At 41.6% G+C, this 15,421-nt stretch overlaps 1 protein-coding gene across 7 annotated transcripts in view; it reads right to left on the minus strand.

The window, feature by feature from the left end:
- Window positions 1–15,421, minus strand: part of AMBRA1 (autophagy and beclin 1 regulator 1) — a 146,891-nt gene that overhangs the window by 79,233 nt on the left and 52,237 nt on the right. For 3 of the 7 annotated variants that reach the window (XM_081152907.1, XM_081152911.1, XM_081152908.1), the window contains 2 exons: window positions 9,966–10,052; window positions 5,718–5,897 (listed from right to left, as the gene is read on the minus strand). The exons of 2 other annotated variants lie outside the window; for them this stretch is intronic. In XM_081152907.1, the coding sequence (XP_081009033.1) occupies window positions 5,718–5,897; window positions 9,966–10,052 (267 nt within the window). The remainder of the gene's footprint in view (window positions 1–5,717; window positions 5,898–9,965; window positions 10,053–15,421) is intronic. 2 more of the 7 variants (XM_081152909.1, XM_081152912.1) reach the window with 1 other exon arrangement.

Consider the following 15,421-nt stretch of genomic DNA (forward strand, 5'->3'; position numbering starts at 1 on the left):
GCTTTCAGACTGGTTTTCCCGCATCCATATACTTGTCACTTTAGGTCACCCTAACCAGTGCTGTCAGTTAGCCTAACATACATATTGAAAAGTGGCTGTTCCCAGGCAAAAATAAAGCAAAAACTTCTTAGCCAGGCATTCCAGGCCCTCGAAAGTTCAGGCTTTTCTGATTTTACTCATATTATAAACACTTCATAGCTCTAGCTACAGATCTACTCAGGTTCCCCAAGTAAATCCTGTAAACCTCCTATCTCTGAGCTTTTGTTTAAGCTACTCCCTTTGTGTAGAATCTCATTCCCTATCCCGGTCCTCCACATCAATTTATCAAAGTCTCATGCAGTCTTCACACCCAGTTGAAATCCATGAAGCCTTCTCTCATCTCCCCAGATACTCTCCCTTCATACAATGCTGTCCTGTACTTCCGTGGTATCTTGTTACAGTCTATCTTGTAAGACATTTATGTAGAAATATGATCATGTTATTCCATGGCTTAAAACTCTTCTTTTTAAAAAAAAAAAAAATCTTTATTGATTTCAGAGAGAGGAAAGGAGAGGGAGAGAGAGAGAGAGATTGAAACATCAATGATGAGAGAGTCATTGGTTGGCTGCATCCTGCACGGCCCCCAACTAGGGATCGAGCCCACAACCCGGGCATGTGCCCTGACCGGGAATTGAACCCCGATCACCTGGATCCTAGGTCAACACTCAACCGCTGAGCCAAGCCCGGCTGGGCCCATGGCTTAAAACTTTTCAATGACTCCCTCTCACCTTCAGAATAAAGTTCACCTCCCTTACAAAGCACAAAAGATCGGGTGCCACTTTAACTCTCAGGGCCCATCTGCTACGTACCTTGGGCTTTGCAGTCTAGCCATACTTATCAACAAGGGAATTCCTGAAATACTCAATGTGGTTTCGTGTTTCTATGACTGCTTTTATTTGCCTTTCTCCTGAGTATACCTAGAGAAAGGTCCTATTTTAAGACTTAAACCTTTCTCTTTTATAAGCCCACCCTGTAAAAACAATCAGCCACCACAAAAATCAAGTAAATGAAACTCTCCGGTAAAAAGGAAAGGAAACAGTTCATCTCTCATCACACTATTTCTGTACAACACCGCCACTCGGCCACTTGACATATAGAGTTGGTCGCCTGATTGTCAATCGCTTTAACAGGTAAAGAGAACGGTAACATTACAATGTTTCCTTCGAGTTTCTCCTGCATTTCTAATATTAAATAGTCTATGGTTTGTGAGTCAAAGGAAGAGACAAAGGCAACTCCATTTCAAAATAAAGCAGACATCTCCCTCTGAAGATTTACCCTTCCCTTCCTTGGCTACAAGTTAGGTATTTGCTATTAGTCGTCACTGACTCCCACAGGGGTCCTGGAAATTCTGGGCACAGAAAAGAGAGCAGGAGCAAGTACTACGAAGGACATACGGCTGGCTTCACTCTACTGGAATTTCTAGCCATAAGAACTTGAAGTATGAGTCTCACAAAGCTGTGAGGTTTTGTTGATAGACAGTAGTAGTATGATCTGATTTCTAACATATTTTCTTTACCATGCCTCAACTAAATTTTAGTTATGCCAAAAGGGCAGATGGGGAATATTAAATTCTGAACTAAAGGCAAGCAACTTCCCCTATGCCACACTCAATCAGATGGCACAGCTGAGTGACAGCCTTTAGAACACTCCTCAACTACATCATATACCAAGACCTTTTAATGACTTCTTCGCCAGGTGCCTAGCAAGGGGACCATAAAAGCAGCAGCTCTGGCTGCATGATGCTCCCCTGTACGTGCACATGTGGTACTGCAGCATGCCAAACTGAGAAACAGGAAGCCAGAAATCACTGCCATTCTCAAATGAAATGAGTCAAAGGACATTTTTGCACATTAGATCACAATATGGATTTCTGGGCAAAGGAAACCAAATACAACCAGATAAATTAGAAGAATTAAGAAAATAAATGTAATAGACCTAATGAGACTTCATCATGAAGCTGAAAGACTAGAATTCTCCATGAGATGTTTTTCCAGAGTACAGCCTAGTGTCACAACTGTGAGTGAAGGACTTGTTCTCATCTGTGCAAGCAACATTTTTTAAGAAGTTGAAAATGTCAACTGTAAATTAAAAAAAAAGAAAAAAAAGAACTTGAATATAATTACCTAGTGGCTGGTATGTGTGGTGAAATATTGGTGACTGGTCTAACCTGAAGCTTCTGTAGTTCTGACTGTCATGAGCTCAGGGTATCCCCTTAGCCTTGGAAGGCAAAGCAGTTACGAAGAGTCAGGAAGGGAAAGACATGAGCTAGGGATGATTCTGGACCACAAATACATTAAAAATAATAGATAAAATGTGGAATGGGCAAGGGTACATGGAACAATAGTCATAAAGTCACATGCACCACCTCTTTTCTAGGCTTTAGACAACTACCGGGACATAGCATTTAACCTAAGCTTCATAAGAGCCTCCCCCCTCTTTTCAAAGGGACGGTAAAAGTGAAAATGTGAAATTTCTTTATGCTTATTTGTCATCTGCATTCTAGCAGGCAGACAGCAATGTCACAGGCAGACACACCTTTACCCTGCTTGTGAACATCTTTATGCAAAGACGGCTGCTGAGGGTTTCAGGACAGACCTGCTGACAGCAGGTTTCTGGATGTCCTGTTTGTGCATTTTGACAAACACAGGGACCCCGCAGTCTCAATCCTTCCCGCAGGCAGAGATGAATGGCAGGAGAAGATGCCTGCCTGGGAAGATGGCCATTAATCCAGACCACAAAAGAATAGAAAATTTAACCTGATGCTGACCAACCTTTAAAGCTATCTTCCCCAGAGATAAATCTAGACAGTCTTGTTCTACAACAAGCTCATGGAGCAAGGGCTCAAATACGGCTGTATATCACTTTTAAAGGTTTTTAAATCCATAGGATAGTAACAGTCAAGACACTAAATATGCTTCTCCTGTTCTAATCTTAGACAGGTCTGATTTTGGTGAAGTCTCAGTATCCTCATTTAGAATACCACAATGAAGTAAATATCTCATTGGGTTATTATAAGAATTAAACAAGAGTTTTAAAAATACATATTATATATTAATATACTTACATATACTACAAATGTTTTGTATGTTATAAATTAGTATACATATGAAAATTATAGCTGATACCTTTCATTCAATGGATGAAAGAGAATCTAAATGACGGATCTGGGTAATGGCTCCCCTTCATTTTCTGGGGACTCTATAAGCCTGGATGGGACAAGCTAGAGAATGGCAAAGTGATCTTAGCCTTAGCACATGGAAGCAAACTGAAGAGGTCGAAGTGGGGTGGCAAAGGCAAGAGTAGAATATGCTGGGAAGGTGAGGAAATCTAACAGAACAGTTTCTTTAATGGTACCCTAAGTGTGTTAAAAGGATTTCAGGCCATGTCTAGCCCAAAGGAACTCTAAATTATGGCTGTACGTGCCTCTAACTTTCCTTCCAGTTACTAAAGCTGAGGGAAAGGATGGGGACAGAGGAATTAAAATAGGCTAGCACATTCCCTAATCCCCCACTCGCTCCCTCCTCAGAGCACTCGGATATTAAGAGGGACCACCACAAGCAGCACTCAGTTTACAGTGGGGGGAAGAGGGAGGCAGGGAAAGAATGACCAGATGATAAATGAGCATCAACCAGCCAGCAACATCCTTCACCAGAAGACCTGGACCATTCATACTGAGGTGACCAATCCACAGCTGCTATTAAAAATAAGACTGCAGTCTGTATCAGTGCAAAAAGGAAGTCGAACACCCGGGGAGGGACTTTCAGAGGAGCATTAGAGAAATCGGAACCATAGAAGACCCCTAGGAAACAACGATGTAAGTCAGTCAGTGCACAGAAGGTGAAGAAGGCGATATAAATTCAGGTCGTGCTGAAGCCGAGGGGAGGTGAGAGCAGAGGTGGGCTGTGGGGAGCACGAGGAGGAGGCAGTCTGACACAGGAAAATCGAGGGGGAAGGAAGGGGAAAGGGAGGAGGTGGTAGCAGAAGAAAGAGAAGGTAAGATGAGAACAGAACATTTTAAACTAACCCAGAACTCCACTTGAAGGACAAGTCACGAGGCAAGATACAGCTCAAAGGCATGAGCCCGGCACCCCACCACCGTAGAGGATAACACAGCCTTCTAAGTGCGCGTGGAGAGGGCTAGGCAACCTGCAGACTCCCAGAGCCCCACAGGATCACTGAGGCCCCTGAGCAGCAGCCTTGGCAGGCACACTGAAACTGCTTCCCTAAACAGACCCAGGTGCTGGAAAAATAATCCTATTTACAGGGGAACATATTTCACTACAGGTGTCTGCCGGGCCATGGGAGTAGAGACACTTGCCCTGCCTGCCACTGTATGCACCCACCTTCCCCTAGGGGGACAGACAGGAAAATGACGTGTGCAAGTAGCTGGGCTTGTCTCCAACAGCCGATGACAGCCGATGACCACCCTGCTAGATTTGCCACACCACAGTGCTCAGAGCATCCCTGCCTTCCACATTTACATCTTCCTCAGACAGGCGAATCTCCCAGTGTCTTCCTTCTGCTTCCCAGTGCACAATTGCCAGCATGCTTTAAGATTGCACCAGGAAGGCGAAATGGTACAGTGGTTGCTCCCACCTTTTCAGTCCTTTCTGGAAAAGAGAGTGCTCAACACCTCCCAAAGCTCTGTTGCAACATGGCACCTGGGGAACTATTCATTCAGCTCACGGAAGAGAAGGCTGAGGGGGGGCAAGAACTCTTACGATCCCAGACCTGACCAGACTATGTTAGGATGGGGGAGAAAAAATAAAAATCACTGACAGGCTGTCCTATGCCAATACTGGCAGCAAAAGAGGAGGAAAAAAAGATACTTAGCCACCCTTTTCTCTCTCGTTTTACATGTGTGAGAATATCAAAATACAGGAATCAAAACCAAAGTCAAATGTCCAAACTGATACAAGCCAGAAAAGCTCAGTTTCAGGATGGAAAGAAACACAATGAATGGCTAGAAAGGTCAGGAGCAGCAGGTGAGAGAAGGCAAAACCCAGAAGTCAGATTGGGGAGCTTGAATTCTGGAGCCTGGGGCTGACCCTGCTCCTTTAGCTCACCCTGGCCCCCAACCACCAACTAAAAAGGCCCCAAGAGGAAGGAATCACCTCTCAACTCGCCACATTAATCTTACAGGCAACTTTCAAAGGATCCTTATTGGGGGTGGAGGTTGAGTGAGAAAGTTTAGGTAAGGGAGTAAAACCTCAAAGTATCAGAGTGTGGTCAAGGGTTCTAAGAAAGCCTAACTTTTCCGAAAATCTGGCTACTTCCTTCTTAATCTCTCAACACCTACTCCACTTAAGAGAAAACACTAAGCCTCCTGCCTTGTTGTAAAGACAGTCCATGGGATGCATTTCCACAGTCACTGTTCACGCAAAAGGGAAATAAAAACGTTGCCTGAAGAGCAGCAACCATCTTCTCCCAGTCTGGCCTGGGGCCCAATGGGCTGCCTCTTCCCCTAGGCTCTGGTGAATCAGCAATGCCAACACCAGAGGCAGCAGTGCCCTGGGCATTTTAACCCTCGGTCCCTCGCCCCATGCTATATTACTCATAAAGAGTAACTTAAGGGTTTGAAGCAAGGATGTCAGCCACTGCTGCTGAGACAGTGGCCGACTTGGAAGCACTCCCAGCTGGGCAGCAGAGGGAAGAAAGCAAGCTGAGTGTGTACTTACTCAAAGTCCTCAAATTCCAAGTCGGTTCCCTCTACTGATGGACCCTGGTTGTCTGAGGAAGAGGAGGAGGTGGAAGAGCGAAGCCGGTTCTGTTGGTAGCGCATGGAGCGCTGGCGAATACTGTCTCTCCGTGAGAGATACTGGATCATCCTCTGAGCGTAGTATGCAGCAGGAGATAATCTGAGAGAGACAGAGATGGACAAACACAAACTAGCACTAATGTGGGGGAAACTGTGAAAGATAGTAAATCCAGTTCTCCCAGCTGAGGCGAATCTCCTGGTTGAGGTAATTCTGTAGACATGAAAATTAAAGGGCATTTAACTCACCAGGAGGTGTGTACTGCACAATATGCTTATCCGATTACCACCAGTGTTTCTGCTCTGAGACAGGGCAGAGAGACTGTTTAATCAGTCCTCACCTGATCAACAACGGCCCCTCCCAAGAGAATAACACTGGATTTTTCTTTTTAGTTTCTTAAGGGACTCCTTTTAGATTCTCAGGGTGCCCTTTATGACTCACGGCTTTCCCTCAATCACCCATACTGAAAATATAAGAAATGAAGAGACCACAGCAATCATCTACAAGTCATCTCTTCTTTCAGTTTACAGATGAGGAAGCAGGCCAGGAGACAGTAAGCCTGAGATGATTAAAGAAGGCATCCACAGGCATCCTCTCCACCAGGACCCCTTTTCTTCTCTGACCAACGGACATGCTCCAGATTGGTTCTAGATCTTTAAAATGACCTCTCTGAACCTCTTATGTCTCCTTTACAATTTATTCATACATACTTGTAACAGAGAAAATATTCAGGATAGACGCTGAGAATAAAATATACTTGGAAAAACCGAAAAACCTAAAAGGAAAAAAAACAAATTTTTCTGTCTTACGACAGAGCATCAGAGGCTATGTGGGGACTGAACAATGCAGAAGGCAACAGTCATTCTTTTTTCCTCTCCTTTACTACGACTACCCTCAGTAAATAGTCTAGGCCTATATTCTTCCAACTGCTCAGCATCCTCCTACTCCATAAAAACATCTAGTGTCCCACACAACTTACCATATTCCCTTCTTTCTCAAGTTTTCCCTCCATCTTTTACAACACTGTTATTTAATTTGAGGCTGTTAACTGGGAGCGTGAGAGACAAACAATAACAGAAGAATGTTTTATGTGATAATATTAAGAGGATTAATAAGAAATTTCCAGACTTAAAACTTGCCCAAGGCACACACTTTGATTCAACAATTCCACTAGAAATTTTATCCTACAGAAACACACAAGGATACAAAGATATATACACACAGATACAGAGTTAGAATTAGTGAAAAACTGGGAAACACCCCAAATGCGCATGAACAGATTAAACAAACTATATTCATACAAAGAAACACTATATAGCTATTACAAAGAATAAATTATCCCTATTGGCGCACAGGAAAGCCCTCTAAAATAAAATTTTAAGTGGGGGGAAAAAGTGAAGAATGTACGATATACCAATGTGCATAGAAACAAATATTTCTGTAATTAGAAAAAAAAATTAAAAGGAAACACAGCAATCCTAATGAGAATTCCCGAGGACCTTAACTTCTATAATGTTTAAACATAAAAGGAAAAAAGCATGTATCTTTTTTCTTTTTTAATGGAAACCTGGAAAAACTGATTGAGAATGGTAGGAAAAATATTTATAAACATCTTGCTGCCTGACCTTTCATTACCCCTGGCAAAGTTTCTGGGCAAATCCTCAATAAATCTACTGACTCAGGCCAAAGGAGATCCTGCAGTCAACTGCTATAGGAACTAAGGCTGCCCCTCAAATACTTGTCATCAGAGGTGGTGGTCCTCTGGGCAACCATCAAACAGAATTCCCAACAGGCCAGCTGAAAATCTTTGAACTCAAAAGTCTGTGTTATGGAACAATATGCTGCATTTGGCACCCCAAGTCCAAATTTTCTTTACATAGCTATCTTTATACAGTGGGTGGGCATGGGATGCACAGGTGCTTTGGCCAAGATCATAAGCATACAAGAACTTTTTCTTAAAAGTCTCAACTCATGGAACTTTCATTGTCCATTTGGGCCCGTGACCATGCACTTTGCAAAAATGAATCAAGGATCTTCTATTTTCAACAGACAGAAGTCAGTCCTCTTGAGTTAGTCCTATATCTGCCAAATACAAAAAAACTTCCAACAGAAATCAACCACATTACTTAAATTCTCAAGTCGATCAGACTAGAAAAGAATGCAAAACAAGTTTCAAGAGAGCAAAGATTGTTACTTTGGAATTGATTCCGAAAAGTGACCATTAGGACACTCATTCCTCAGTTCATAATCAACCCTAACTAATGGCAAAGTTACCACATTATTGGTGAAAGAGGCAGAAATAATGCTAACGCTGACAATAACTAAAAAATTGCTTTCATGTAGGGGCACAATCTCAGCACTAGGTAACCCCAACTGTTTGACTTCACTATAGGACAGGCATTCCCTAAGCTATAAAACTATGCGTCAATGATTTAAAAAAAAAGAAAAGAAAAAGATCCTTGGTACAATTATTAACTATAAATACATCCTATCCTTGTCTTTTTGGGTATCCAGAGGGAAGCTAAGGATCTGAATGCTGAGATGTGTCACAAAGGCTCTGACCTATACATAGTGTGTGTAGGGTGCATCTAGGAGAAAAAGAAAGGAAACCACCAGTAATGAGCTAACAATCCTCCTCCTACTGAAAAGCTGGATATCCATCAAACTCTGAAGTGTTCCAAGTAAAAAATTTAAATGTTTAAATAAATCCTCACGTTTTCTTCAAGTAAGCATACTTTCCCCTCCACAAACACCTATTTTGTGTTCAAAGGGAAAACGTGAAAACACCAACACTCTAAAGTAGGATACTTTCTGTGATAGAGATCTGAGTAGGAACAAATAACATGAAAGGAGGGCAAGTAATGGTCTTTGAGAATCACTGGTAAACTGTCCGGTTAAAAATTCTGGGGATGAGATTCCCACTGCTGTCCTAAAGGAAACTGCAAGAAGTTCTCTATCTCAGTGTTTCAGAGTATTTGATTCATGCGAAAGTATTCCTTTTCCTGTTTAGGGCTTATTACTTTCAAGCGTGATTACAGACTAACATAAGCACCCTTGCTCTGGCCATCATCTAAGCTGTCTACCTGTTTTGAAGTCACCAATCTCCACGCTCCCTGACCCCTGGATTGGCCATTTCTGGGTGTGACGGAGGAAGAGGACGCGGGCCCGTTCACTCACGTCTCAGAAAGAACGCTCGGGATCATGATATGACTGTGGCAACAACAAAATCAGTCGACACCCCTGGATTCTTCTGGTCTAAAGGGTTTCTAGACTTGAAATTCTTAATCTAGAGCAGAGCTCATTTAGCTTTATCTGACCTGCATTAACTTATCAACTTGCCAACCCCACCATCGTAAATTACTCTCTTCTTTTGGCGAAGCCTCACAATGAGCTCTGACACTGCTTAAGTAATGTGCAAGTTATTCCACTTTTAGATCGTTAACACTCAGTAAGTCCCGCCGTGACAATCCCAAAGGGTTTCTCACTATCAATGTTCATCAGCTCAAACACCCCAAAAACTTGGGTCTTCAGTTACCAGTATCAGGTAAAGGCGGGTCTTCAACTCGTTTGAAATTTTTATCTCAAGAATTTTTCAAATGTCTTCTAATCAGTGTAAATCAAGCACTTTAATAAAATTCCAACTCATTATATTCAGTTCTATTTGTCAGTCATCTTCCTTCAGATAGTCCCAAAAAATTCAACAACTGAATGAGCTTGATTTCTGCTTTCTGATATTCTAAATTCTCTCTCAAATGAGACCAAACAGGATTCTTTGTTTGTTTGAATTTATAGGTAATTTCCCTATTAATAAAAACTTTTATTTCCCTTTTGGCTGTCCATCTGAATGGCAATAGCCTCTCTGATCGAAGAGAAGGAATATATTCTATCTATCCTGTGACTCTGCCAGTGGCCTCCTCAGGTCCCTCCTCTAGTGCCACATTCACAGAAATGAGCCCCAAAGGACAAGAGCTCAGTCATAACTCTGTCACCAGAGGTTCTGTTCACTTACCTGCAATACTTCCCAATCACCTGAACCACCTGTCTCAAAACTTTAACTCAAGAGTAAAAGAGCACCAGGACCAGAGAGGCACAAAATGGGGCGTCCAACAGTTGGCAACCCCAAGGGCAGCCCCTCCCCCCACCTAGTGCCATTTCTCACTTTGGCCTTACCTCGCTGGGTCTGGGTAAATTGGGTGCTCTCTGGATCCTGCTCCATCATAACGGGATAATGAAATGAGGGAAGACTCCAGCAGCCTCCTAGCAGAGATTAAAAAGATGGCAATAATCCCTGTCAATTACCAACTCAGAGGTCATTCATAAGGGAAAATGGGGGAAAGATATATAACATCCCCCTTTGCAGCTACCTAACACCTGCTATCTGGGATTACATCCTTCCTACAAGCTAAGTACTTAGAGACATAAATAAATGAAGAGCTACAGAGCTCCCACACTGGATGTGGCCACTGTATTATGTAGAACACTACTCTTCAGTGAAAAATGAACAAGTACTTCAGAGACATGATCCTATTTCCATTTGCGGTACCTCTAGGCGACAAATAGGAGATCAGGATCAACACACAAGGGGAAAATTATGCATATCAGAAGTTATCAATGTAGTGCCAACATTTATCTTGGTGTTCAGTCCCTCCATGCCATTCTAATCCACATCCCCTTATCTTCTACTCATCTACTCTGCAACACCCTTTTCTGTAAGAAAGAGAATTCCTGGGACTCTTAAAAACTGACAAAAATCACTAATTATACAGTCTAGTCCAATCATAAGTTCAACTGATCATATGTGATACACATATTTTATTGAGCGCTCTTATTGATGCCAGGGAAATACTAAGCACTTTTCATGTATTTCTTTCTTTAAACCTCACCACAACCTAGAAAGTTAGGCATTATATACAAACATGAGATCACAAGGGCTGTGTAGCACACAGCTATTAAGTGACAGCACCAGGACTCCAGGCAAGGCCTGTCAATTCCAAAATGCTTCATACCACCATGCTATACTATAGGACCTTTCAGACTCCTGCCAGGTAAAAGTGCAGATATATCCACTGTAAATCCAAGCTAGGGCTCAATATTGCTGGATCTGACAAATTTTTAAGAGTAGCCAGAAATCTGGACTTTTGCACAAAATCTCCTGACTGTTACATTTTAGCTAAAACATTTTTTCCCTTTTTTGTACAAGGGCCAGTTAAAAACACATCTGATGAATGTGGTACAGGGGCTCCCCGGTTTGCCATGTCTGCCACACTGTTTCCCAACACAAATGTGCCTTGGCAGTCAATCAAGCTCCTGCCACGGAACACCTTCCTAAGGAAATGGTCTCAGAAATGCACACTGTTCCTCTCAGGCAGCATCTTGCCTGTTTCTCCCAGGAACAGGTCTCCAGCTCCCTGCCAGATTCTTCTTTAAAGCAGATCTACAGAATAAGGACAGCAGCTACCAATCTTTTACAACTGAGTTAATTCAATCCACTGTTATTAAAACCAGCTGGCTTTAGGTACAGTCATGTGCAGTCACTTTATCCCAGCAACTGGCTCACGGAAGCATTTCCTCTAACAGCCTGGAGAAGAGGTAGAGAAGAGGCCCTGGATACCTGGCCTGCTACCTTTCCCACCCAGGACAACCAACTGTTAAATGATGTTTTCTACCTAGACAAGGCCTATAATCCCCACACTTAAGACACTTTAAACCACCCTATCACTGAAGAGAGAATACAATGTAGGCAGTGAGGAAGAGAAAGCAATAAAATACATCTTTCTGGTTGAAAACCTGAATCTTCAGTGATGTCACTGTTTACAGCAGCAGAAATCTGTGTTTCATCAATTCTAAGATATACTTTTCTCCCCACATTTAATGTATCTGAAGGTGAATGCATCTTCTAATAGTGTGACACGGGTTTAACTGGCAGGATTGTTTTCCTTTCCCAGGGCACATAACATAATGGCATGTCTTTGAGTCCTGAAATACAGAATGTTTGTGAGTGGGAGGGGCAATGAGAGGTAAACAGACTGGAGAAGAAAAGTGAAATTATGAGAAGAGTATTCAGGATGTTTATGCCCTCTTATATAATACTTATTAATTACTAACAAATTAGTTCTGTAGGAACTGGGTGGGCGCTGAAGAACAGAAGCAAGATCTGGGAGCAGCTGACCACCCTGGAACACCCCGGAGCTGTTCCATCCCAAAGGGCTCAGAAGTTAGTCCTGAACATCACTGAGTACCTGTCGTGTTATCCTACAAATGGCTGCTTAGGAAACAGGCACCCTTTGGCAAGGAGCATCCTCCAAAGTGACCAACATTTATCCTTCATAAGTATTTCTGCCTGGCAAATGATCCTCCTAAGTTAGGAGGCCAATCTGACCCTTTACTATGCCAAGGAGTGAGAGTATTAAGAGACATGAGATGACTTTTTAGGAATCCTGTAAAGGAGGGTCTTGAACTAGAAGAGTTGAATTAGATCATTTCAATTTTAATGATTCCATTTTATAATCCTGCAAAGTCTATTTTCCACCCTAACTTCCTATCTTAACTAGAAGGCTTCTTCAAATCAGAGTAAAACCAAAATGTTAGGCTTTGTCTCCGGGGGAGCCCCTGATGAGGTTCTTTTGGAACATGCATCCCCTGTGCCTACTTACCACAGATCTGTTGGCACCATTTGCTCCCCAGGCAATACAATGGACTGGCAAGTCATATATACGTGACATTTTAACTGCTAATACACAAAACCAGGAGAGCCAATTACTATGACTAGCACACACCCCTCACTCTCACATAGCACTGATGAAATATTAAGTTCTCTACAGCTACAACACAAGTACTACCTGGAGGAATAAAAAAAAACTTTTCCAATTGGTGTTGAACAAAGAAAGAGCTAGAGTTACTAAACAGGTAAACATTATCCCACTCCTAGGAACGCCAAAGAAAGAGCTTTTTCGCCAAGTTAGCTTCTTGCAAAGAGTCTTCAATGGAAAACGACATAAGAAAATGGAATTGGATGGCTGCCTTTTCTGCTCTGGCCATACAAATTTCACTCATCTACCATCCAATTCGTTAGGTGGAATCAGGTAGGCCTTAGGAAGGGCCCAGGTAAGCCTGTTCAAGTTTGAAGCTACCATCTCATTTTGACCTATAATCTCAATTTAGAAATGTTTTGAAGAGTCACAGAAGCTCTGACAGGAAAAAAACAAACAAAACTTTTCTTTACAAGTTTGCCAGGTTAATTCTCTATACCAGTGGTACTCAAGTGGGGTACACCAGGGCTGTACTATTTTGATCCACTTAAGAGTAGGAAGAATATATTAGAACTTTTTATTTATAATGTATAACCATAATGCATGACACACACATGGATTGCTCAAAACACTTTTACTAACAGAGATTTTTTTTTTTTAAGTCTGGAGTCCACTGTTCTATCAAACTATACACTACTCTAAAAAAATTCAATAGTTAAGAAAATATAATAACCACAAATATATAAAATGGAAATATAAAAACCATAAACATATAAAAACATAATCATATTCATATATAGACAAAGCAAAAGAATAAAGCAAAAAGGTAAAATATTAATATTTAGGGAACATGGATGAAGAGTACATGGGAATTCTTTGCACTATTTTTGCAACTTTTCTGCAAGTCTAAAATTATTTAAAAATTAAAAACATCCAAAAATCAAAATCTAAAAATAAACAACTGAAAACTAAAGAGAAAACTATTCATTTTCAAAAGAATTACTCACATATTCAAAAGGTTTTCTTCAAACAGCAAGCTGCCCTAATGCTCTAACAGGTTTGGTAAATTACACTTACAGGCCCTGGGCCAGTTGCCTGTTTTTATAAACAAAGTTTTTTCCAAAGATAGCCACATCCATTCATTTACGGCTGCCTGGAACTAACAAGGTAGAGTTGAGTAATGCTGATAGAAACAGGCCTAAAATATTTACTACCTGGCCCTTTATAGAAAAAGTTTGCCTACCCCTGCTCTAAAATATCTGCTTACATAAAATCCCTTGAAAGATAAGGTGAAGTCACTAAGAAATAGAACAAAACCTTGAAATCAAAGTATTATGCACTAGAGTTATCAGAAATAATTATTACACCCTGATAAAATCATAAGTCAATAGGAACAAAATTCAAGCTATGAAATTTCTAAAATTTTAAATGAATACTATTTCTTTCTTCCCTGATTAATACTTTGAATATGTGTAAGGGGTTCCCTGAATCAGCTGTATCCTTTGATGTTTAGGAAAACAGTAAAAAACAGTGGAAGAAAGCTCTGAAAAAGAACAGTGCTGTCGGGGCAGATGAGATGGGTCATCCAGAAGGAAAGAATCTTTGTTTCACACTCAGTGAACATCAGGGTTGAGGAGCAGAAAGTTTGGGTACTAGTCTAGACAAAATAAACAAACCAGTGACAAGTCTTCCTTACTAAACAATGTTATCCTGAAGATATTACTTTAACTAGTTGTCAGATCACAGAGAAAAATCAACATACTAAAGCCAACGAACACGTTCAGATCTTCTCCAATCACTGGAAACAAACAATTGCCAGAGCTCTGTGACCTATACTAACATGAAAAGCCTGCGCCTAGAAGCTAAGAGGCCAATGGTGCCCCATGATAAAGAGTAATTTCCCAGCCTGGCTTTGATGTCTGGGTGACATCTGCTATTTCAGTTCAGAGGAGCCAAACCCAAACTAATAGCACTCTTCTATATAGGAAATAAAATCCAGTTCCTCAGCCTGGCATCTAAAGATGTGCAGCCAAATTTCTCATTCCTTCTGGATATACTGTATGCTCTAGCCCAGTGGTTTTCAAAGTTTTTGGTCTCAGAACTCCTTTAACCCTCTTTAAAATTATTGAGGACTCCAAAGAGCTTTTGTTTATATGATTTTATCTATCAATACTGACTATATTTGAAATTAAAACAGAACATTTTAATACACAAACATACAGTTCATTAGCCCTCATACTAATAACCTCATTACACATCATGTAGCCTCTAGAAAACTCCAGTGAAACTCATGAAAGAATGAGAATGAAAAAGACAAAGAACAATAGCATTTTAGTTCTGACTTTAGGGATCCCAGGCCACACTTTGGGAACCATTGCTCTCACTAAACTCAACACCCTCACTATCTATCTATGTATTTTGCTTGGCCGTTTCTTCTTTCTGGAAAGTTCCCCAGCTCTACATATAAAAATCCTCCACAGCTCAAATACCTGACTCTGCCAGCCGGAAGTTAACCCTCTCCTCCCTAATACCCCATAACATTTTGAAACCTCTCTTAAAAGACCTTCTCCCAAGTCACCTTGTACTGCATTTACTTGTGTCTTATCTCTGCTACTGAACTACAAGCTACATGAAAGCAGGTACTGGGTCCAAGTCATCTTTTTATCTCCGTGAAAATTCACATCCTAATTGCTCTAGCTGGTTTTGCTCAGTGGTTAGAGCGTCCACCCACAGACTGACGGGTCCTGGGTTTGATTCCCGCCAAGGGCATGTATCTTGGTTGCAGGCTCAATCCCCCGCCTCGGTCACAGTGCGTGCGGGAGGCAACCAGTCGGTGTTTCTCTCCCCCCACCCTCCACTCTCTCTGAAAAGCAATGG

This window comes from Miniopterus schreibersii, assembly GCF_964146895.1.
Source record: "Miniopterus schreibersii genome assembly, chromosome: 12".
In the NCBI taxonomy this organism is placed as follows: domain Eukaryota; kingdom Metazoa; phylum Chordata; class Mammalia; order Chiroptera; family Miniopteridae; genus Miniopterus; species Miniopterus schreibersii.